Consider the following 25,217-nt stretch of genomic DNA (forward strand, 5'->3'; position numbering starts at 1 on the left):
TTATATGGTTAAAATATTTCATAATGAAGCTATTTAATGCAAGAAAATCTGGTGCACTGGGACGACCCAGAGGGAGGGTATGGGGAGGGAGGAGGGAGGAGGGTTCAGGATGGGGAACACAGGTTTACCAGTGGCAGATTCATTTCGATATTTGGCAAAACTAATACAATATTGTAAAGTTTAAAAAATAAAATAAAAAATAAAGCAATGTATATGGGGGTTGGGAATTACAAATCAGAATTTATTAACCAGAACACCTATTCTCTAATCATGTTAACTAGCAGAAAATCTATCTTTCCATTTGAGACAGTAATAATAATCCTTAAGATTTATGTTAAAGCCTTGTTATTCGAATTTCACACATACACACATTTAAAATATCCTATTTATTGCGATCTTAAGTGCCAGGTAGCTTTTTTCTGTCGTCTAAATTTTAATGTGATCGCAAACTATTAAACCCTTTTTATTTATTTTCCCATTTCTTTGTATCACATAAAAAAGCTGAAAATGTATTTCCTTGTATATATTTCATGTGGGAAGAGGAAATATATATTTTGGAATCTAAAATTCAAATTCACTGTTATATATGTGTGAAATCATGATGCTTAAATGTTTTACAAGTTGAAGTGTAAATAGCCATCTAATAACTTATACAACTTTTAAAAATAATACATTAAAGAATTGCTGTCATAATTCTTAAATAAGAATGCAGTTTATTATTTTTTCTTTCACTGAAGAGAAAAAAAATGAATTATAATTGTCATATTAAGAAATCTTCAATCACGACTTGTTTCTTCAAGAAAAACAAGAATAAAGAGAAATAAGATTTAATTAATTAATCTAAAATTAATTTTGTGAAAGACAACCCCCTGCAAAATACCTACTTTATTATGGTTTCTATACTTGTCATCCTTTTCTGTCTTAACTGCATCATCATTTCTGGGGAAAATACTTGAATATGTGGTTTTTGAAAATTATCCCAGTGGATTCTCAAGTACCACTGACCAAGAACCACTGATATACAGTGAGAATACCGAACCAACTGAAAATCTAGATAACATGTTTCATTTAGTGTGATATAACACCTAAGATTTATTAAATTTCTCAATTATTCCTAGGTTTTGTCTTGATTTGTTTCTGAGTTGTTCTAATAGTTAATCTTTTCTGTAGTATCTAGCACCTGAAGTAATCAGAAAACAGCCCTATGACAACACTGTGGATTGGTGGTGCCTTGGTGCTGTTCTGTATGAGATGCTCTATGGATTGGTATGTGTTTCTACTCTATTGTTATGATTCCAGTACATTGTAATTGATTTGAGTTTTCTCTTTTGCCTTTCAGTAATCTTGTGGACCCTTGTTAACTAGATAACACTAACAGAACAGTAGTAACATGGTTAAATGAATCCAGAACCACATTAGGGGTATGCACAAAAAGAAACCCTGTCATTTGGTTACTGATTTTTTAGAATTATTTCTCTGCCACACTAATCACTACTTCAAATATTCTCACCCCACTAGCATTTTTTAGAAATAGATACCTAGTTATAACATTAAAATTACCCACTTTCATGCAGTTTACTCTGGCCATTCTGCCTAATTTCTAATTTTCTTAATTTCAAAAAGATGGAAAGAAAAAGATTTTATTTACCAAAAGATAATAATACCTTTAGGTTTTTGCCTTGTATTTTGTTTTCATAGGATTTAATTAGGATACTGGTGCTCTGCTTTTTTTCTTTTTTTTTAATCACCGGGAGTCCTTTATTCCCTTTACCATAAACACCATGTCTTGAAGATTTCATTGGAAAAAAAGTGATGTTTACTATGTAATCAGTTTCCCCAGTTTTTATTAATTAAAGACATTATCAGCCAAAGTTTCTGATTAACAAGTCAAGTTGTTTTACTACATTGAGTTAATATCATTTCAGCCAGAACAAACATTTTTAGGTTCCCTTGGTGGTCCTGTGAGTGGTCAGCAGCCTCATGCTGGGAGCCATGCACTCCATGCGGCCCTCACGAGGCCACGCCCACCGTCACTGAGACCTGAGGTGGGCGTGGCTTTTCTGTTTGCTCTGTGTGTGTGTGTGTGTGTGTGTGTGTGTGTGTGTGTGTCCCCTGAAAACAGGGGTGATGAAATTTAACCGCTGAGGTATGTTTTAGAGAATTTGTCTCATGTTGTTAACTCTGAATGACAGATGCCTATGACAGCCAACACTCTCTTCTCTGCCCTTGACCACAATCCACTTGTTAAAAAGACCCAGTTTTGCTGTGTTAACACAGGGAGCTCACCTTGGAGCTCTGTGACAGCCTAGAGGGGTGGGAAGGGGGAATGCTCAAGAGGGAGGGGATATATGTATACTTACAGCTCATTCACATTGTTACTAATACAACATTATAAAGCAATTATACTGCAATTGAAAAAAAAAAAAAGACCTAGTTTTCTGGTTATGCTGGTAACTTAGAAGACCTGCTAACCATATTATGTCTTACATTCTTTAAGTGTTGAGTATTTCTCATCCTGATATTTTCATATCCTTTTAACTTCTTTAGAAGTCTTTGAGAGTATAAAATATCTTGCATGTAAAATGCAGCTGACTCAATAGGGAATATTTGAATCACATACTTCATTAATCGGGCTTGTATTAATGATTTAGAAATAAAGTTACATTATAAAAACTGAAAAATGAGGTTTTTCTTTCCTGTACAAAAGGGGAAAAAAATGACAAGCCTGTAACTTCTTTAACTTTAAAAATAATTTTTCCTTTAAAACTTTTAACTCAGTAATGAACTGGCCAATCCTCACGTTGAAGCTGTACCTCAGGTCTTTAAGCAGTTACAGCAGCAGGACACTGCCATGGCCACAAGTTCTTAGGAAGAACACTTTCTAGAAATCCGTTTTAATTAGTATATTACTGTGTCTCAAGAAATCATTTAATGTTCGCCCTGTGTCAAATCTCTGTTTCCAGTAATTCTATCATTATGTCTTATGGTGAAGTTGGAGGTTGTTTTTTTAAAAACAGTTATTATTACAACTTTTATGCAATTCACACCTGTCTGCCCAGTGTTATTGAATAAACCGGCCCCTATTCATTCGGTGACCATGTATTAAGCTCTACAGTTTGCTGACTTCTAAAATCTCTTCCCATGGGACGCCTTACTGCAGGGGTACACAGGCCCAGAGATGCCAGTGCTTTTCTGCAGCTGCTGGACACAGACTGCTCTCTTTAGGTCAGGGCCAAATCTAACAATTTTAAACCCCATTTGTGCATAGTTCAATTAATACTAACTTTCTTTCTCTATGTTGTGTTTTCTTTTTTTTAAGCCTCCTTTTTATTGCCGAGACGTGGCTGAAATGTACGACAATATTCTTCACAAGCCTCTAAATTTGAGGCCAGGAGTGAGCCTCACTGCCTGGTCCATTCTGGAAGAACTCCTAGAAAAAGACAGGCAAAATCGACTCGGTGCCAAAGAAGACTTTGTATGTACATCTTTCTCAGTAGCTTCTTTATTTATTTATCATTTGAAGAAAAATCCTTATTTTATGTAGTATTTAATGGGATGAATACAGCTCCTAAAGAATAGTACCATGAAAAGGAAGCATGCTTGTCCCAAAAATTTTCACCAGGGTTTATATAAAACTGTACAGTGTATAAAACTTCTGCACATGCATTTTTTCATTTGACCTTCAGAATAATTTGATCCTTTTTCATCCTCCATATCCAGCTTTCATATCCTATTATTTATTTGATTTCATTTATTAGCATTTTTGCTCCCCCCTTCTTCCTAAAAAAATAATGTGTGGCTTGCATTTTTTGATTGCCTAAACTTTTAGCTCATTTTGTTTAGGAAGAATTTAAGTGCCTCCTGACTGCATGAGGTAGTAACTTTTGCTTGAACTATTGTTCAGGGACTTTTTTTCCCTGAGAATGTAAATATGACACCTCCTTGAAAAAATTATGGGATCTGCAGGGGTTTTTTCTTTTTTGTTTTTCACTTCAAATCAGAATAATTTAATTGCTAACAAAATTACTGGTGTTACGTTAGTGAATTCATGAATTACTGAGGAACATGAATTTTAAATTCATTAAAAGTTCTCAGAAATTCTTGAGGGCTGTTTGTCAGTCTTGAACTTGAGCTGTGAATAGTGAACTCCCTGGTGGAGTACAGGACTTGGGCTCCAGAGTCCACTGTTTTAGGGAGCCTTGCTAATGCTCCCTCCCTCCTTGTACCTCAGTCCTTTTGTTGAATTCACTGGCAGAAATTGGAACCCTGGATCAATCAATCCATCTGCCATCCCTTGGTTGGTGGACGGTGCTGATGGAAGTTACACAACTGAGACTATTAGAAGAACTGTGAAGTCTAGTCATTAGTCTCTTGGATGCTTCTCCACCTAATGCTCCTGCTCTCTGTAGTGACTATTTCAGACCTTCTCTCCAAATTTCTGGGCTTCACCGGTGGCTTAGATGGTAAAGAATTTGCTTGCAATGCAGGAGACCCAGGTTCGATCCCTTGAGTCAGGAAGATCCCCTGGAGAAGGGAATGGCTACCCACTCCAGCATTCTTGCCAAGTTTTTACGTTCCTTTCCTTCTTCACTTTTAGCAGATGCTGTTGCCTTCTGTTTTATAACGAAAATAGAATCAGCAGAGACGACTCCTCACGTAGACCCAGTGTTGTACAGCCCATTTACCTCTTGGGCTCCTCTGTGTGTGACAGTCCCCATCTTTTCCTATACTGCAGCCATACTGGGCTCTTGTTTTCTTGACCAAACTAAGCTATCTGCCATCTCAGGCCCTTTGTATGCCACCTAGAATAGTCTCCCCTCATTCTTTTTTGTCTGGCTCCTTCTTACTGATCTTCCAGAACTCTGGTCAGATATCACTTCCCCTGAGAAGCAGGATAGGGATCCTACTTTTTATACACTTTGTGGCTCCTTGTAGGAGAAAAAATGGAATGGGTATGAGTACTTTGCCAGCTTTCAACTGTAGTAACCCAGAATGGAATTGTTTTTGATAGTAGAGCTTGTCACCTGAGTTTTACCTCAGCCTCACCATGTAAAAGTCTCGTTCGACATCTTTATCTCCACATTCAGCAGTAATAATAATTCTTTGTATCTAGGTAGTACTTTATTCCTTTCAAACCACTTTTATTTCCATATTTGCCAGTGATTCTTACAACAACCTATGAAATATAAAGGGCAGAAATGTTAACCTCACTTTACCTGTGAGGAAACAATGACTTGAAGAGGACATAAGTTGGTCATTCTGAGTTAACTCTCCCACGCCTCCTCTGGGCATCTGTAGTGGACAGACTACACTGTCTGTCCACTACACTGTTGTGCCACATTGAATGACATGAACATATGCCTAGAAAGAACTTTGGAAGGTGCGGGACCAAGTGGGAATGGTTTGGCTTCCTAAAATTCTTCAGTGAGTACTCAGTATATTTTTTAGCATTCAGTTCAGTTCAGTCACTCAGTCGTGTCCAACTCTGCGACCCCATGAATCGCAGCATGCCAGGCCTCCCTGTCCATCACCAACTCCCGGAGTTCACTCAGACTCATGTCCATCGAGTCGGTGATGCCATCCAGCCATCTCATCCTCTGTCGTCCCCTTCTCCTCCTGCCCCCAACCCCTCCCAGCATCAAAGTCTTTTCCAATGAGGCAACTTTTCGCATGAGGTGGCCAAAGTATTGGAGTTTCAGCTTTAGCATCAGTCCTTCCAATGAACACCCAGGACTGATCTCCTTTAGGATGGACTGGTTGGATCTCCTTGCAGTCCAAGGGACTCTCAAGAGTCTTCTCCAACACCACAGTTCAGAAGCATCAATTCTTCGGTGCTCAGCCTTCTTCACAGTCCAACTCTCACATCCATACATGGCCACTGGAAAAACCATAGCCTTGACTAAACGGACCTTTGTTGGCAAAGTAATGTCTCTGCTTTTGAATATGCTATCTAGGTTGGTCATAACTTTCCTTCCAAGGAGTAAGCGTCTTTTAATTTCATGGCTGCAGTCACCATCTGCAGTGATTTTGGAGCCCCCAAAAATAAAGTCTGACACTGTTTCCACTGTTTCCCCATCTATCTGCCATGAAGTGATGGGACCAGATGCCATGATCTTAGTTTTCTGAATGTTGAGCTTTAAGCCAACTTTTTCACTCTCCTCTTTCACTTTCATCAAGGGGCTTTTGAGTTCCTCTTCACTTCCTACCATAAGGGTGGTGTCATCTGCATATCGGAGGTTACTGATATTTCTCCAGGCAATCTTGATTCCAGCTTGTGCTTCTTCCAGCCCAGCGTTTCTCCTGATGTACTCTGCATATAAGTTAAATAAGCAGGGTGACAGTATACAGCCTTGACATACTCCTTTTCCTATTTGGAACCAGTCTGTTGTTCCCTGTCCAGTTCTAACTGTTGCTTCCTGACCTGCATAGAGGTTTCTCAAGAGGCAGGTCAGGTGGTCTGGTATTCCCATCTCTTTCAGAATTTTCCACACTTTATTGTGATCCACACAGTCAAAGGCTTTGCCATAGTCATTAAAGCAGAAATAGATGTTTTTCTGGAACTCTTTTGCTTTTTCCATGATCCAGCAGATGTTGGCAATTAGTAAATAATAAATCTGTTTCTTTACCATTCTAGCTTGAGATTCAGAATCATCCCTTTTTTGAGTCACTTAGCTGGACTGATCTTGTGCAGAAGAAGATTCCACCACCATTTAATCCTAACGTGGTAAGGTTACATCCAAGTCTTTCTTTCTAAATAGTCAAGTGTGGGACTATAGCTCCTCGTAATTTTAGGACTAGATCTCAAAATCTAACCTGAATAAAACTGAATCAGTGCTGAAATATTTATGAAACAGGTCAGGCACAACTGGTAACTTCGGGATGATTCCTAAGATTTTAGTTACTTTAGATTGATACAGATATCTTCCAGCCCAGTATCTGTAAAGTGTTTTCTTTAGAGCATGTATGAAAAAGGAATAAGCACAATAGGTTAAAAAAATGCAAATTAAAGTGACCATGAGGTATCAAATTCATATCTGTTAAAAAAAAAACCTTATAAGTAACACTAATGCACTTTTTCCTAGATTGATGTAAAACCAGCTACAGTCAAACATTATTAATGATAATGTAAATTGTTACATCCTATTTGGAAAACAGTAAGACAGTATTATAAAAATGCTTATGTTAGCTTGACTTGTTAAATCTGCTGATGGAAACATTTTACTTAAAGGATTAACAGTGTTGAAATGTTTGGAAATAAATATATAATGATAGGGAGATTATTAATAAATCATGAGAAGGCTAATAGTGATGTTACTAATGATAGCTTCCTATATGTAGGCATATTATACTTCTTATGCATTACAGCATGTAATTTATGTGTCAAATAAGCTGCCAAGTTACTGCTATTACTGTTCTTACTATACATGTTTGATAAATGAAGAAATGGAAACTCAGAGATGTCATGTAGCTGGTTAAAAGTAGTAGAGCTGCAATTCAAAGCTGTGCCTGATTCAAGGTCATTATTCCTTCTATGCTTTCGTACATGGACAAAAGACACAAAATAAGCAATTACAGAAAACTAAATACAGATGGTTTTCAAATGTATGAGATGTTCAACCTCACTGACATCTAAGGAAAGCAAAATAAAACCCTAACATGTTGCTGTTTTTCACCTAACAGATAAGCAAAGATTAAAAAATTAGCTCCTATACTGTCCTCAATACTAGTGTCTTTTACTGAAGCCAGACAACAATCCTATGGAATAGTACTGGTGTTTTCCACATAATACAGATGAATTAACTTAGGCTCAAAAAGGTTAAATCACTTGCGAAAGTTTAAAATTAAAATTGTAGAAGTAGAACTTGAGCTTGGGTGCTTTGAAAAGAGTCCTTTCTTACTCTTAACATGAGTCATGCAGTATTATCCCTCACAATACGAGCCATGAACCATCAGGGTACTCATAAAATATTTATAAAGTCAAATGAAGAAACATTTGTCATCATTTATTGAGCACCTTCTATGTGTCAGATTTGGGAAATTTTATGTATCAACGCATCTAGTCCTCACAATAACCTTAACAGGTTTATGGTAGTATTTTTATTTTACAGAGAAGAAACAAACTCACAGAGATAGGTTAGTTTATATAAGGAATTATAGCTAGCAGCCTTCATAGCCAGTATTCAAACCTTAGTCTTGTTCCAGAGTCCATGCTTCTAGGGTTATAAATGAGAATTTGATGACTTTTATATACATACATGAATATAATTTTTAGCATTCTTTCTCTTCTGTTGGAGAATCTCATGTGGAAGGATCTAGCATCCTGGATTTCCCTGGTCTCTGCTCTGCTTGTTTGTAGACCTGCTGGGCTAACTCTGTCCTTGACTTCCATATCTTCTGTGAATCCATTTTAACTCTAACTTGGTTAGAGTTGGTGACTTTGACATTTTAAGGATTCCCTTCCCCTGAGTGGAAAATATCCAGAGTTTCAGGGATGGGCTTGAAGAGTGAACCACCTGACTTTGTATCCCAGTTTTGATCTGTAAATACATTGGAAGGAAAGAGTCCATTAGCTTGTATCAGCTTCCTGAAGGAAGGTTAACCACTGCCTTTGAGCCTAAGTAGCCACGATACTTCACTTCTCAGGTTCCAGTCCCCTTAGGTCGCCAAAGCTAAGGGTGTCACAGCCAAATATTGAATGAATGACCTCTGTAGAATCACCTTTCACAATTTTACTTAATATTCATTTCTTTATCAAAAGGCCTCCCCAGAATTGAGAAGCTGGATGGGCAGGCATTTTATGGAAGAGCAGATGCAAAATGCTGTCTTGAAAACGTCCCTGAGCTCCTTTTCTAAACTTAGAGGTGATGATGGGTGGGTAGAGAGTAAGCAGATCAGTTACAGGACCTGAGAGTCACGTTAACAGAGGCAAGGACTCTGTCATACTGGCCTTCCTCACCCTTCTCTCTCCTCCCTCTACCCAACAACGAGAACCTTAACTGTGAGAAGGGCATGAATAATGAAAGTCAAAAAGGAAAAAGCAGGAAATGTGTCAGAGACATGATGGAGTAGGAAGACATCTAAACTTGCCAGGAATAAATGGACAGATTCCAAAGAGGGCTTTAATGGGTGACTGCATCAATGGGAAAAAAAAGATATGGTGAATAATGGTATGCTTTTCGATGTTTTAGGTGGGACCGGATGATATCAGGAACTTTGATGCAGTGTTTACAGAAGAAACAGTTCCGTATTCTGTCTGTGTGTCTTCTGACTATTCCATAGTGAACGCCAGCGTACTCGAGGCAGATGATGCCTTTGTTGGTTTCTCTTACGCGCCTCCTTCAGAAGACTTATTTTTGTGAACAGTCTGCCCTCCAGAAACCGTTAAGCAAATATAAGCCTACAGATGAGACGGAAACTTCTGTTTGTGTGAATATATTCAAATATGTTTAACTAGTGCCTCATTTTTACATGTAATGTTTAAAACTATGAAAAATGTATTTTCTGCTGTATGCAAGAAAATAGGGCATTTCAAAGAGCTAAGTTTTGGATTAAAATTTGTATTCTTGTTTATTAAGCTTATTTTTAAACAAATTTTGAAAGCTGTTGTTCTTAGCACTAACCTATTTTTTGGGGGGGAAAAAAAAAACCTTTTTGCTAATGACTGTTTTTTTCCCCTCTAGGTTTACACTAACATCTACCCAAGATCAGCTGTTTTTCAGCAGTCTATTGCAGTTCAGTTAATGTATATTAATGCCTTTGTAGCTCTCTACTTTGACCTTTGTTCTCTGATCACAACTATGCAATTGGTACATGGTTGTTTAAAAAAAAAACCATCTTTCCATAATGAATCACTGTTTGACATAATCATTCCTTGGTAGGATTAAAATATAAAAGCATAGTTAATTCACTGGCTGCTAGCTGATGCTTTGGATAACTGTTCATTCTACAGATCCAAATAAGAAGTAACAAGAGGAAATTCTGTGTTTCTGAAATACCAGTTCAAATTTGTGAATTATTTTTCCTCTGGAGGAAAAGTGAAAGTTCAATAGTTAGAAAATTTAAATATTCCCAAAGATCTGAAGGGAAATAAAGTAACTGCTGGATTTTTTTTTTAGGTGGTGCCAAAAATGAATGTCTCTGTTTCATGTATTTATATTACCAATACATTCTATTTATGTTCTTTTTGGTCTTTTGAATATTTAATATATTGTTAAGTAGGTCTTAATCTTGGTATTTGCTTTTGCAAATAGCTGTTCGAAGCTATCTTCCTAATTGGTTGATAAGTAACAAGACTATTGCACTGTCTGTTTACCTAATTGGGAATTAAAAGAATAGCAAATTATGGGTCAGTATAAATCTATACAGTTTTACTACAGTGTAACAAAAGTTAAAAATAATTTAGGCAGATACATAGTATCGTATTTATCTTAGAAAAAGTACAGGAAATTGATCTTTAAAATCATACTAAAAACCAACTTGTGTACTTGTTAAAAAGGAGTATCTTCAGAAAACTAAAAATTATGCTTACCTTGGGGTTCTGATTCTTAGTTTAGAGATTTTTCAAGTCTTGTAGGAAACTGTGAAAGAGTTCAGTGACACAGTTTTGATGCCTCAAGAACAAGCGTTCTTTCATGTAATTTTCTCTTGAGAAAGAAATTATAGAATTCCCTTTAGTTTACAGTTATTCAGCAGAAGCGGGGACGGGAGAGTGTACTTTTGTTAGATTAGTAATATTTGCATCCAATACACTGAATCTTCCTTTAGAGGTAAGACTTTAACAGCAACACTGTAAATATTTGGTTTATTTGGCACTACTGTAAGTTCTGCTTTTATACAGAGCTCTTTGCTTATTGTAAAGCAAAATAAAAACTGTAGTTTCTTGTATGATTTTTTTACTCAGCCGTTCCTTAAACTGCCAAAAATTAAAGTGCAATATTGTATGTTTTTAACAACAGATTTTAAATAGAATATTGATGTTTCTCGGGTCATAAGAAATACAGATCTTGTAAGTATAATAAAAACTAGCAAAAAGATTAATGATCATCTAATGCCTGCCATTATTTTAAAATTGGTGATGGTTACAATAGTCATTGCAGACAGTAATTATTCATATATGTAAGGGAGAGAAGTATAACATTTTAAATATTTGGGCCTACACAGAAATTACTAGATTATCATAGGCTGACATGTTTAATATTCAGTGAGCAAAATCTCTTCCAAGTTTCAAGATTATCTTTTTTCTCAGAGCATGCTGTCTTTTAGAAAATGTATGCCATTTGAATAGTTGAACTATTTCATGGTTATTGCCAAAATAAACTCAAGGTTGAAATGAAGAAGCCCCAACATTCTTCATGTTATACATATCTCTTATTTTATTGCATATGGTAGAGTGTAGAGCCTCTGAACCTTTGTCATGTTACAGCACAGGCTGAAAATTACAGAATTTGGCACACCCACAGGGAGGTGTTAACTGACATAGATACTGGCAACAAGTAGTCTGCTCAAAAGTTTTCTATGCCAAAATAATTTTTGAACTTAGGAGCCAGCAAACACTGTTGCGATATAATTTCAGTAATGATAAACATTTGAAAAGTGATTTAAATATTTGTAATATTTATTACTATAAAATTTTATCACTATAAAAATTTACCATTACCAATCTCTTAGCATACCTGTAACTTTTGAGGTGATTTATCCATAGACATACAGACCTTTACACAGATATTTTATGACTCATTCTTTTGTATATCACATGCTGTATGAAAAGTGGGAGTAGGTATATAGGAACATTTTTGGTAGTGCCAGAATGATTTTTAATGAAGTGTGTTAAAATTAATAACTTATTTTCTCATGTATGTAGTTTGGAAGTTAGCTGTTTTTGAAATTGGGGTTTTCTGCCACTTACCTGTAATAGCAGTTTTTATTTATGGAAATAAAAGTTAAGTCATTATTCTACCATCTTTAGTATTTCAGCCATTGTACCACATTACTGATAAGTGAATCAGGAATTTGGACCAAAGGGAAAGTGGAAAAGAGATAGAAACAGCATCACCTAAGCAATGCAAGTGCACAGGAATGTGCTGTGGTGACTTCCGTTTTCCCAGTTCCACGTGTATGGAGCTTAGAAGTTGCCTAATAAAAAGCTGAGCAGACTGAAACATCAACAGTTTTTGTCGGATACACATGACAGTGGAGGACACAGGGCAAACTGCTGCCCCTAAGACTGGAGAGACAGATGGCCAAGTGTAAAGAGCTCTGGTTTACTGGAGCAGACAACCCCTGCAGGAGGCACTGCAGCGGTGGCAAAACCTATATAACAAATGCTAGAGATCATGTGCACAGCTTTTTGAGAGTTCAGAAGTCCAGGGGAACCTGGTCACAGGGCTGAACCAACTTCTCACAAATACTAAGAAAAACATTTCCTTGTACTTCCAATATGAGGAGGGAAAATGAACCATTTTCAAATATGCCAGAGCACTGTGTTCTTAACAAGGCTTGCTCCCAGAAGAAACTAGTTAATCTGAACCTGACTCACAGCAGTTTTATCAGAGCCTAACTGACGGAAGGGAAGGGAAGTACCCAAGTCCAGTCCATTCTAGCAATTCTGTCCCACCGAAGGGGTGGAGGTGGGAGGAGAGGAAACAGAAACATACTCAGTCTGTTGGACAGCTACGAAAGATGTGACTAACGTGTAATGAGAATACCAGAAGGAGAGAAAAAGGAATAGAAGTATTTCTCCAAATTAATTTCAGATACAGGAAGCTCAGAGAACACCAGAATAAATGCAAAACCCACAAAACAAAACTATACCTAGGCATAAATTAGGGACAAAAATTCCTGAAAGAAGCCAGGGGAAACAAAGATATGAATTACATGTGACTTCTCCTCAGGAATTATGATAGCAAGAAGAGAGTGAAGTGAAGAGAGGGAAAAGCCCACCAGCTTGGTAAAGGAGAAATACTTTCTCAAGACAAACAAAAACTGAGGTAATTTGTTGCCAATAGACTTGCCTTCCAAGAAAGGTTAAAAGAAGTTCTTTAAAGAGAAGAAAGGCTTCCCTCCTGGCTCAGATGGTAAATAATCTGCCTGAGTTGCAGGAGACCCAGGTTTCATCCCTGGGTCAGGAAGATCCCTTGGAGAAGGAAATGGCAACCCACTCCAGTATTCTTGCCTGGAGAATTCCAAGGTCAAAGGAGCCTGATGGACTACAGTTCATGGGGTTGCAAAGAGCTGGACACAACTGAGTGACTAACATTTTCACTTTCAGAGAGAAGGAAAATTATATAATTCAGAAACTCAGATCTACGTAAAGAAAGAGCATCCAAGAAGGAATAAGTGAAGGTAAAATAAAAACTTATTTTTCTTACTGATTGATCTGAGAGATAATTGTTTGTTTGAAATAATAATGTTATTTGAGTATGTATATAATGTATAAATATGCTTACTCATACTTTTACATAAGTAATATGACATCATCATACAAGGGATGAGAGGGAGAGAGTAAGATTAGTTTGTTGTCATATAAAGTATTTGCACTAAGGTACTTCACTATCCTGTGAAGCCATTAATGTTCTTTGAAAGTGGGCTTTGATTCATTGTAGATATATATTGCAAACTCTAGGACAATCAGTTTAAAAAAGGAAAAAATATGCTAAAAAAAGAGAAATTAGAATAAGTTAAAACCACGAAAGGCAAAAGAGAATAGAAGACAAAAGCAGGAGCCAGGAAATGGAAAACAGTGACAAATGTGATATTAATCCAACTATATCAATAATCACTTTGAACATAAATGGTCTTACGTGCACCAATTAAAAGATTTTCTTCAGAGTGGATCAAAAATCAAGACCCAGCTCTATGTTGTTTGTAAGAAATCCACTTTAAATATAAAGACATACAGATTAAAAGTAAATAGATGGAAAAAATATATAGCATGCTAATACTAATCAGAGGAAAGGAGGCATAGCTATATTAATTTCAGACAGAGGAGACTTCAGAGAAAGGCAAGTTACCAGGCATAAAGGACATTACATAATGAATGATAAAGGAGTCAATTCTTTGAGACATAGCAATCCTTAATATGTAGGCACCTAACGGAGTATAAAACTACGTTCGACAAAAATTGATAAAACTAAGGAGAGAGAAATGAATTCACCGTCATAGTTAGAGACTTCAACAGTCCTCTCAGAAATGGACAGGTCCAGCAGACAGCAGTCTTTGAGGACTTAGCTGAACTCAACACCATCCATCAACTGGATATAATTGACATCTATAGACTGCTTCATCCAAAAATAGCAGATACACTTTCTTCTCAAGTTCACATGGAACATTCACCAAGATAGGTCAAATCATGGACCATAAAAAACAGTTAACCAGATTGAAAAGTATAGAAATTATATCATGTCTGCTCTAAAACCATAACAGAACAAAGCAAGAAATCAATAACAAATATAACTGAAAAGTCCCAAAATACATGAAGATGAAATAACATATAATAACACATAGGTCAAAGAAGAAATATCAAGAGAAATTTTAAAATACTTTGAACTAAATGAAAATGAAAACAATAATCAAAATTTGTAGATAAGAGAAAACAGTGCTTGGAGATAATTGGCTTGAATTGATATAATTCAACTTATATCATTGAATGCATATATTAGGAAGAAAGATCTAAAAATAAGTTTCTACCTAAAACTTGTTAACTTTTGCTCAATTTTGCTGTGAAAAAAAAAAACTGCTCTAAAATTTTTAAATCTTTAAAAGGCATGACAGCAGGTCCTGTGTAGTTAGTTGCTGAAAGAGGAAAAAATGGAAGAGGGGATGAGAATGGAAAGGACTTTGATTTGCATAAAACAGTCCTCTTTCACACCACCACATTCAAGTTAAAAAATTAAAATGAACCAATCACTTACAACGTATTTATCTTTATAAATCTTCCCAACAGATGCCCTATATGTGTATCTAAAATTAAATTGTTGCTTCTTGCAAAGCATACTAGTTTTACACACTGGGTATCTACTTTAAATTTTCAAGCCTCCTATTGGGAGGCTTCTAATTCTTAACCTGCCACTGAGATTTTGTTTGTGATGTTCAGTGATCTCCTAAAACAATAAAATGCTATAAGTATTTACAACAATGTAGCAATCAGAAGCAATGAAATTTTGACTCTAGATATTTTCATTTTCAGAGAATTTGCAACAGGCAGTAATGCACTGAATACTTAAAATTTTAAGTGTTTTTTTTCTATGTCTAACATACTTTAAAGGATGTACTAAATACATAAAAACCTATTGGAAGATTTTGTTGGACTTGGTTGATTTAAAACTCCATTATTACTTTGCATGGAAATGAATCATTACAGTTAACTGATTAACCAAAACTTTTGTATATATATTAATAAATACCTTTCAGAAGAATTGATTCTATCTTAAAACAAGATCCATCAGCAGCCCATAGTCTAGTTCTTCTCATATAAAATAGTATTCATAACCACAGGATTTTAGTACAAGACAGTTTTAACAGACCTTTGCTGTTGCAGATTGATTTCTAGTTCAGCAAAACATTTTCTTTACCTCATCGCTCACATAGATGGTATTCTCCCATAGGAACAAACAAAGTCTGTGGTGTTTTGTCAACCCTATTAAGTATTGAAAGGAGTGGCTTCTATTATTTCCCAAGGAAAGTGGTCCAGGCTTCCAACTCCTGGATCCCCCCAACCCAATGAAATACAGCAAGATTGATAACTGTTCAAACTAATACTAACAGGGAAGGACTCAGCACAAGCTTTGGTTTTTTGGTAACAGCTTTATTGAGATTTAATTCACATACCATAGAATTCACCTATTTAAAGTGTAAAATTCACTGGCTTTTAATTTATTCAGAGATGTGCAACTATCACCACAATCAATTTTAGAACATTTTCATCACCTCAAAAAGAAACCTTATATGGGTCAGTTCAGTTCACTCAGTCATGTCTGACTCTTTGCAACCCCATGGACTGCAGCACGCCAGGCTTCCCTGTCTATTGCCAACTCCTGGAGCTTGCTCAAACTCATGTCCATCGAGTTGGTGATGCCACAATCCAACCATCTCATCCTCTATCATCCCCCTTTCCCTCTCCACCTATAGGGGTGGATAAACAAAATGTGGTATATACATACAATAGAATATTATTCAGCCTTTAAAAGGAAGTTCTGATATGCTATAATGTAGATGAACCTTGAATACATTTTGTTAAGTGAAATAAGGCAGTTACAAAGGACAAACACTGATTCCACTTACATGAGGTACCCAGAGTAGTCAAATTCATGGAGACAGAACCCAGCTTGCTCTCAGGGGCAGATAGGAAAGTAGAGAGCCAGGGAAATGGGGAATTACTGTTGAAGGGGGACAGAGTTTCAATTTGGGAAGGTGAAAAAGTTCTGGAGGTGGATGGTGGTGAGGTTTCACAATGTGAATGTACTCAACACCAGTGATCGGTACACTTAAAAACTGTTAAAATGGTAAGTTTTATGTGAATTACCACAGTTTAAAAAAGTTATACCCATTAGCAGTCACTTTCCATTTCCCCTTAAATCCCCCGGAAAACCACTAATCTATTATCTCACTCTCAGATTTGTTATTTCTGAACATTTTACATAAATGGAATCTTATAATATTTGGCCTTTCCTATGTAGCTTCTTTTGCTTTACATAGTGTTTCCAAGGTTTATCAATGTTGTGGCACATTTTAATACTGATTCTTTTGAGTATTAAAAGTCAGTTCAGTTGAACAGACATTCTTTTGAACTGACAACATCATGTTATATGGATATACCACATCTTATTTACCCATTTATCAGTTTCCACTTTTTGGCTATTGTAATACTACAAACATTCACATGTAAGTTCTTGTGTGAACATACGTTTTGCATTCTTTCTCATACTATCTATACATAATATGTATAATATGTGATATGTGGCACGAAATTGTTGGGTCATATAATAACTCTGTGGTCCTTTATCAGGGAATGTTTTCTGAACTGTTACACCATTTTGCATTCCCACCAGGAGATTTTTATGTAAGCTTTTTAACAAACATGACACAACCAACGTTTTTTTTATCTTTCTCTCTGTTCTTTGCCTCGCAAGGAGCGAGCAAGAGCCGTTATATTAAAGAAGATGGAGTGCAGGTCAGACTAGGTGCTCTGGTGACTGGAAGGGGCAACCCCAGCAAGCTCTGCGCGACCAACGGCCCAGAGATGCGCGCATGCGCGCGAGGACATCGCTGGCTCCTGGGCTCCAGGTGGCGCGTGACAGGAGAGGTTCGGTGGGTGGAAGGGTGTCACACCCCGCTGGGCTGGGGTCCACAGGCACAGTCCACAGTGCCTCTGTGGGTGGAAGAGGTCCTGGAGCTCAGGATGTGAGGCCGGACTTGCTTCCATCCACTTTGATTGTGAGGTGTTTTCGTGCTGACTCCGTCAGGAGAGGAGACCCGACCTGCGCCTGTTTCTGGTGAACCAGCACTTGGGTTCTTTAGGCTGTGGGGAGACCTGTCACATTTTGTCCCTGTTGGCTTATTTAATGCTTTCCCAAAGGGTTCCTGTCTTTTCCTCCACTGTCCGCTTCCTTGATAATGCCAGTACTCCAGGACCTCCGCTTTACACCAGTGATACCCAGAGCGTTATCTCTGGTCTTTTTAAAATTACTGAAGGCCAAGCCCTAGTTTACGTCGCCTTAATTCTTCTGTCTGTCTGAACGTCCTCAGAACCGATCAAAGTCAGCATATCTGAAATGAATTTCACCTTGTCATTTCCCTACCCTTCGCCAGACTTTGGTATTTTTTTAGAGCAGCAGCATCCACCCACACCAGTAGACCGGCGTGAAATTTTTAAAAGTCTAGAATCCATCCCCTCCATTCTCTTTCATTCCTAATGCCCTAGGTTGGGCTACGTATCTCCAAAGACTAGAAACTGATCAGAGAATTCCTCTATTCCAACCCCTCTTTCCACTCTGGCAGCAGGCACTGATGTCCAAAATAAAAATCTGACCATATTACTCCCCTGTTAAAAACTTTGATGATTTCCCTTTGTCTATATAATCATTATGGACTTCCAAATTTTTCAACCCTGTTGAACTTCACTGAAACATTTCATTATTAGCAGTCTCCCATCATTCGGCCTCCAAATTATGGTCTGATGAAACACATGGAACGTTCTGAACACAACACACGCTTTGAGATCGTTTTATTTAGATTAGGGGCACTGAGAAACTCTGAAGTTCCCCGCCTCCCTGCCGGCGCCCCACCTCGCCCTCCATGTACCAGCCAAAAGGACAGTCTCGCTTTGGAAAATGAGCTGAACAAGTAGCAGGGGTGTGGATTCAATAGTGTAGGCGTGAAAATTGGGAGAAGGGAGATTACCTCTATCCTTGAAAAACTTTTTCTTCTCTTCACCTCTCCTCCAGTTACTGAAATCTCACTTAACTCTCCGCCAGTTACTGAAATGTCACCTTTAAATGTCTATGACTCAACGATATTAAATCAAAATGTCCTAAAACAATAGAAAATATTATTACCCCTACACGAGGAAGACCCCAAGTTTAGTGAACTCTTTCATATACAGTTCCTTCTGTGCTCTCTAGTACATTAATATTTCTCTTATAGCACATAAATTGTACAGAATTTTAACTTTTTTACATGTCTGCTTTCCCTCACTGTACTCTTGGAAAAATAGGGAACTTATTTTACTGATCTTTGTATCCCCAGTGGCTAGGACAGGATGATATCCATTAAATAGTAAATGCCCAATAAATATTTGATAATGAATAAATGTGATAGTCATTATTTTTTACTTTTCTAAATTGGCACCTCATTGAAGGCAGAATTCAATCTTAATCATCTTATCCCTAGCACCTAAACGAATATTTGGCATATATTGTTTCCAATTTTTGTTTGCTATCTATCTTTAAATTAATTTTATGTATTCCACTCTCAATGCTATGGTTTAATGTTTTATATTGGTCACTGAAAAAAAATGTAAAGCCAGAAGAGGCCTTATCATCTAATACAACCCCTTAATTTCCTACAGGTGAAGATACTTAGCCAAGAGAGGTCAAGTGATTTCCCTACAGCAACTAGAAAACTCTGGATTTAGAACCAGGTTTTCAGATCCCTTAGGCTAGGACCTCATTATCTAATATTTTTTTCAACAAATGTATTTTGGTATACTTACTCTGTAAAGAGACATTTGAGGATCCTGTTCTTAAATTTGCAATCTTGTGAAGAATTTCATAACCTAGTCTTGAATAAAATATCATTTGGCAAAAGAAGCCGAAGTGTGGTTTCCCTTTGGGTAGGATTTTTCTGCACTGCTCAGCTTGTGGGATCTCAGTTCCCTGACCAGGGATTAAACCTGCGTCAAGGCAGTGAAAGCTCAGAATCCGAACCACTAGGCTGCTACGGAACTCCTAGGAATTTTTTTAAGTGGAAAATTTTACCTCATTTTATTTCACTCTCAGTTTTACCTTTAATAGTGTAAACAGTTTTATTTTATATCCTTAAATGTAAATTTTATTTTATTTCTAGGTGTTCTTATATTTTCTATGAGTATCAGTCTCTGTAGTCTTCACTAGCACTTGTGATTTAAGCAGTTAGTAAAAGAGAAGAATCATTAACTAGAAGAAAATGTCAAATCTAAAAATGAAAGAGGCAGCCCTTATCTATCTTGACAGAAGTGGAGGCCTCCAGAAGTTCATAGATGATTGCAAATACTACAATGGTATGTTTAGCAAAGGTGACTTTATTTTAGAAACTTTAAAATAAAGTCCTACATATAACTAACTTCATTTTAAAATTTGTGTATTTTTACAGATTCAAAACAAAGTTATGCTGTCTATCGATTCAATGTTTTAATAAATCCCTCTGATATTGTTGAATTGGATGCTGAACTTGGAAATCACATTTTACACCAGCCTTTAAAAGCTGCTCAAGTTTTTCAATCAGTAAGTTAAAGAAAGAAATAATTTTATGCCACATGGAATCTTCCATAACTTCTTTGGTTTTCTTGTTTGAAATCACAGGTCTGTTATATTGCTGTTAAGACTCTCTCACTAATTGGACAGTTGCAGACTGAAACTCAAGTAAGTTTTAGTTAAATTTAACAAAAAAAATTAAGGTAGAGTACTTTCAGGATAACTTGTAAATAAATATTTTTATATTAAAATATATTTTTTATTAAAACATTTTTTCAAAGTTCAGTGGACTACATACACATCTTTACTTCCTGCATTCATTTATAACATCACTTATATTAAACATTTTAATAATAAAACATTTCAAACATACCCTAAAATAAAGAGAATAATACAATGAACCTCCATATTATCTATTGCTCAGATTTAATAGTTTGCAATATTTTGCCATACCTGCATCATCAGTTTTTTTCTGAAATATTTTAAGGCAAATCTTTAAAATACATTTGATATTTCACCCCTACATACTTTGGTATGTATCAACCTCTAAAAATTGTGAACATTTTTCTTTTATAACCACAATGACACTATTACCCCTTACAAAAAACAGTAATTTCTTAGTATCGTCTAATATCCTGTCCAGCCCAAATTTAAATTTGCCCAATTGGGATTCTCAAGAATCTCTCACAGCTGATTTGTTCAAGTCAAGATCAAAACAAGATGTACACATTATAACTGGTGCTTATATCTCACTATGTCTTTTTTGATCTAGAGGCATTTCCTTCCCTTCCCTTTTTATGCCATTGAATTTTTGAAGAAGAAATGGCAACCCACTCCAGTGTTCTTGCCTGGAGAATCCTAGGGACGGTGGAGCCTGGTGGGCTGCCGTCTATGGGGTCGCACAGAGTCGGACAGGACTGAAGCGACTTAGCAGCAGCAGCAGCAGTTAGTTGTCCTGTAAAATGTCTTATAATCTGGGCTTATCTGATTATGTTAATGTGGTATTTACCTTATTCCCTAGACCCCATATTTCTGAAAAATAGCAGTTGCTTCTAAATATTATACTTGCTTAGATTCAAATTCAACTCATTTCGACAAGAATATATTATAGTGTCACATGTTTCATACTGTCTTACATTAGACGTGCCCTCTCTGTGGTCCCACTTTTAGCAATGCCACAATTGATCGGTGGGTGCAGATGATGTCAGTCAGACCCCTCCAAATCACAGTCTACCATCAGCTTTCACCTCAGTTTTTGCAGTCATTGATAATCATTGCCTGTATGTGTGTTAGCCGTGTCCGACTCTTTGTGACCCCATGCCTGCCAGGCTCCTCTGTCCATGGGATTCTCTAGGCAAGAAGACTGGAGCCAGTTGCCATTTCCTTCTCGAGGGGATCTTCCTGACTGAGGGATCGAACCCAGATCTCCTGAATCATTGCCTAGATTCCGTTATTTCATTAGGAGTTGCAAAATTGTGATTTTCCAGATTTTAGAAAACTTTCAATGTTTATTAGCTAAAATTATCCTGCAAGAGAAGTTTTTCTCTCATCAACTGTTTAATTACCTTGCAATACAATTTGTACAGGAAAAGCATAAGAAATGTTTGATTCTTTCCATTTATAAATTCTTGGAGTGATAAGTTGAAATATAGCAGCTTCCAATGATGAACAATATTTTTTGTTTGTTTTTCCATTTTTAAATTATGAGGAGCTATCAATACATGCATTTTTAAATATATCTGATATGTTTCAGTGAATCTTTGTCATTTTTTTTGATGTTTATATTCTCTAACTTTGGTCACTGGGGGCTTCTTTTTTTTTTTTTTTCACTGGGGGCTTCTTAAAGTTTGTTCTTATTTCCTTTTGATACATTTCATTAGTGTCTTTTCTGCCCCCGACCTGAAACTAGCCACTTTTCCTAAGGAGCTCTGGTTCCTTTCAGTGAGAAATTATATTTAGATATCTGGGCATGAGAAGTATTTATTGCTATGAGGTTGTCATTGTTTTATAAATAAGTTTTTCAGGGAATGGTGAGGAAATGTGTATATATATATATATATTTTTTTTTTTTAACTTTTCCCTGATTTTATTTTATTTTTAAAATTTTAATTGCAAGATAATTTCTTTACAGAATTTTGTTATTTTCTACGGAAATATATGTTTTTAAAGAAAGATAATAGTTCATAATACTTTTAATTAAAATATCAGATTATAAGGATTTTGCATTTTAATTTTACATTTAAATATCTTTTCTCTTAATGCTCAAAAGATTGGTTCCTAATACTAACAAATCATTTATTTGACTTATTCTACAAATATATTTACTATATTGTAATGCAAGTCCAATTGGATCTGCGCTTTTTATTAATACTATTTTTTATGTTCTTATTAGATTAATATAGTGCTGAAGTTAACACATTTACCTCCTCTGCCAAGTTATTATCTTGATCTTTGTGAGTTTCCACGTGATTATACATCTCAAAGATTTTATACAATGCAAGGAATTGTGATTGCAATGACAACTGTAACCAAGTATACACAAGGTGCAAGATTTCTTTGTTCAGATGAAGCATGCCCTCTTTCAAAAGGTAAATATTAAAATGTAAAATCAAAATAATTTATTGTTTAATCTTAAATCATGTTTATAATTAGTTATGAAACATTCATAGCATAAAAAGGATGGGATAAAATTTGGTGTCTCCTAGGCTTCCCTGGTGGCTCAGATGGTAAAGAGTCTGTCTGCAGTGTGGGAGACCAGGGTTCAATCCCTGGGTCGGGAAGTTCCCCTGGAGAAGGAAATGGCAACTCACTCTAGTATTCTTGCTTGGAAAATCCCATGGATGGAGGAGCTTGACAGGCTACAGTCCATAGGGTAGCAAAGAGTCGGACTCCACTGAGCAACTTGACTTTCACTTTCAATGCTTACAAGGGCTTCCCTCATAACTCAACTGGTAAAGAATCTGCCCGCAATGCGGGAGACCTGAGTTCGATCCCTGGGTTGGGATGATCCCCTGGAGAAGGGAAAGGCTACCCACTCCAGTATTCTGGCTTTAAGAATTCCATGGAATACACAGTCCATGGGGTTGCAAAGAGTTGCACCCTGACTGAGTGACTTTCACAATGTTTACAATTCTACTTTGTATAACCTTGAAATTCATTCTTTCTTCCCCACCTCTCCCCTATAATTTAATAGGTGTACTTGTGTTGCTGATGTACTTGTTCTCTCACACAATTTCATGACTGTTCATGGTGTTCCCTCTCCACGTAATGTCTTCTCTCAACCCTTTGACTTAACTCCATTCAGTCTTTCTCCAGGATAACTTTTCCGTTCATCCCCACCTCTCATTGGGTTGGTTGCCCCTCCTGTCTTCTCTCTGAACACTTTGTATTGAAATTGTCTGTTTTTGGTCACCACCTATTGAAATTGTGTATTTAAATATCCATAAAACCAGTGCCTTAGCACAGTGCCTGGCAAAAAATAGCCATTGAACTGCTGTGAACTCACATCCAAACCCAATTTAATTATATGTTGAATTAGATTCATTTTAAAGGATTGAAAATGGCAATCCACTCCAGTACTCTGGCCTGGAGAATCCCATGGAGGGAGGAGCCTGGTAGGCTACAGTCCATGGGGTTGCAAAGAGTCGGACACGACTGAGCGACTTCACGACTCGACGAAAGGATTGAAAATAGAAAGCTGAATCTGAAGGCAAATTTAGCTTAACTGTTTTCTTTCAGGATTTCAGTATATAAGAGTGCATGTACCTGGTGCTACAGAATCTGCAACAGTAAGAAATGACTTTTTGTGTAATCTATGTTCATCTTCACTTCAAGAAGACAGAAAATTTAGAGTACTTGGTGGTAAAATGCATTTCTGTTTTATAATTATAATTTTTAAAATAATGTCTGATATTTTAATGTAGAAATTAAATTGAATATATATCCTAATAACTAATTCTTTTTTGCTTTTTGCATTCAGATAAACAGATAGTTGAAATAATTACTGCAGAGTCACTTCATGCTTTTCAAGGATATTGTAACAACCAGCCATTTAGGTTTCAATCTCTTACAGTCTTCCTCAGAGGTAAGACCTGTTTGCACTAAAATGTACTTGACTTTATGCTTGCTATACATGGTATAAACATGGTATTTATACATGGTACTTGTATAGCTTGATAATCATAGGTCTTCTCTTTCTTAAATATTTTAGAATCATAAACAGCTAATGTACCAATTATTTATTCAGTCACACAACATTCACTTAAAAAGATATTAGCACATGCTATGAACCACTATGTTAAATCTCAGGGTGACAGTTATTTACAGTAATAATCTCCCATTATTGTGTGTGTATGTCTTATGTAAGTATTGGAGTTAATGTTTTAAAATATAATGTTCATGAGGGTAGGATGTGAATTTTTACTGCACGTAGTAAAAATTTAGTAAGTAAATTCATTCAATAAATGAATGAACTCCATGGGTTAAGACCTGTGAGTAGACAGATTCTACAATAAAGGAGGAAATCATTATCAGTATCAATCACCCAGGGAAGAGTGAGTCTTCATTAAGAAGCCAGAATTGTGACAATGAGGATGGGTTCAGCCACTTTTCTTGGGCTAAAAATTGGAAGAATTAAACTGTTTTTAAAGAGAGATTTTGGATGCAAACATGTGTAAGGAACTCAAGAATTTGGAAAGTAGAGACTCAAACAAGAATTCTTTTCACCATGGCTTGACAAGGACAAGGCAGGCATGTAAGCCCAGATGACTATAATTTTTAATACCAAGTATTGTGTGCCAGACACTTTTACATATATTAACTCATTTAATCAAAGCAACTCTCAACTCTTTCAATTGTTGTCTCCATTTACAGTGTGGAAATGGATGCACAGAGAAGTTAAATAACTTTTCCAAGGTTACACAGCTAGCACATGACATAACCATGATTCAAACTCAGGCATTCTAGCTGCAAAGTCTATTATTTTAACTACTTAATTCTACTGAATACAAACCATACATTACAATATAGAAATATAAGTGACTATCCAACATATATTTTAGTAGAAAACCCTTTCTTCAAATAAACTTTTAATAGAACCCAAATGAATTTTTTTTTAATTAAATTAATAAAAGGAGGCCTTTGGGGATTATCAGAAGAGATACCCAGACTTCCCAGTCTCATAGCCTTTCTCTTGATCCTTTTTTGACCTCAGGATACATTCACCAAACTCTAAGAGTCCAGGGAACAGCTGAAAAATGATTTATTTAATTT

At 36.3% G+C, this 25,217-nt stretch overlaps 2 protein-coding genes across 8 annotated transcripts in view; both read left to right on the forward strand.

Moving 5' to 3' along the window:
- SGK3 (serum/glucocorticoid regulated kinase family member 3) overlaps window positions 1-11,037 on the forward strand; it is a 109,827-nt gene extending 98,790 nt beyond the window's left edge. For all 6 annotated transcript variants that reach the window (XM_061438890.1, XM_061438891.1, XM_061438894.1 and 3 more), the window contains 4 exons: window positions 1,171-1,266; window positions 3,320-3,475; window positions 6,635-6,724; window positions 9,189-11,037. In XM_061438890.1, coding sequence (XP_061294874.1) covers window positions 1,171-1,266; window positions 3,320-3,475; window positions 6,635-6,724; window positions 9,189-9,359 — 513 coding nt within the window. In that variant the 3' untranslated portion in view covers window positions 9,360-11,037. The remainder of the gene's footprint in view (window positions 1-1,170; window positions 1,267-3,319; window positions 3,476-6,634; window positions 6,725-9,188) is intronic.
- A 98-nt stretch (window positions 11,038-11,135) lies between these two features.
- Window positions 11,136-25,217, forward strand: part of MCMDC2 (minichromosome maintenance domain containing 2) — a 47,503-nt gene continuing 33,421 nt past the window's right edge. The window contains exons 1-6 of one of the 2 annotated variants that reach the window (XM_061438887.1): window positions 11,136-19,753; window positions 19,846-19,976; window positions 20,055-20,114; window positions 22,339-22,534; window positions 23,685-23,807; window positions 23,926-24,030. In XM_061438887.1, coding sequence (XP_061294871.1) covers window positions 19,660-19,753; window positions 19,846-19,976; window positions 20,055-20,114; window positions 22,339-22,534; window positions 23,685-23,807; window positions 23,926-24,030 — 709 coding nt within the window. In that variant the 5' untranslated portion in view covers window positions 11,136-19,659. The remainder of the gene's footprint in view (window positions 19,754-19,845; window positions 19,977-20,054; window positions 20,115-22,338; window positions 22,535-23,684; window positions 23,808-23,925; window positions 24,031-25,217) is intronic. The other variant, XM_061438888.1, reaches the window with a different exon arrangement.

This window comes from Bos javanicus, chromosome 14 (genome assembly GCF_032452875.1).
Source record: "Bos javanicus breed banteng chromosome 14, ARS-OSU_banteng_1.0, whole genome shotgun sequence".
Taxonomy (NCBI): Eukaryota; Metazoa; Chordata; class Mammalia; order Artiodactyla; family Bovidae; genus Bos; species Bos javanicus.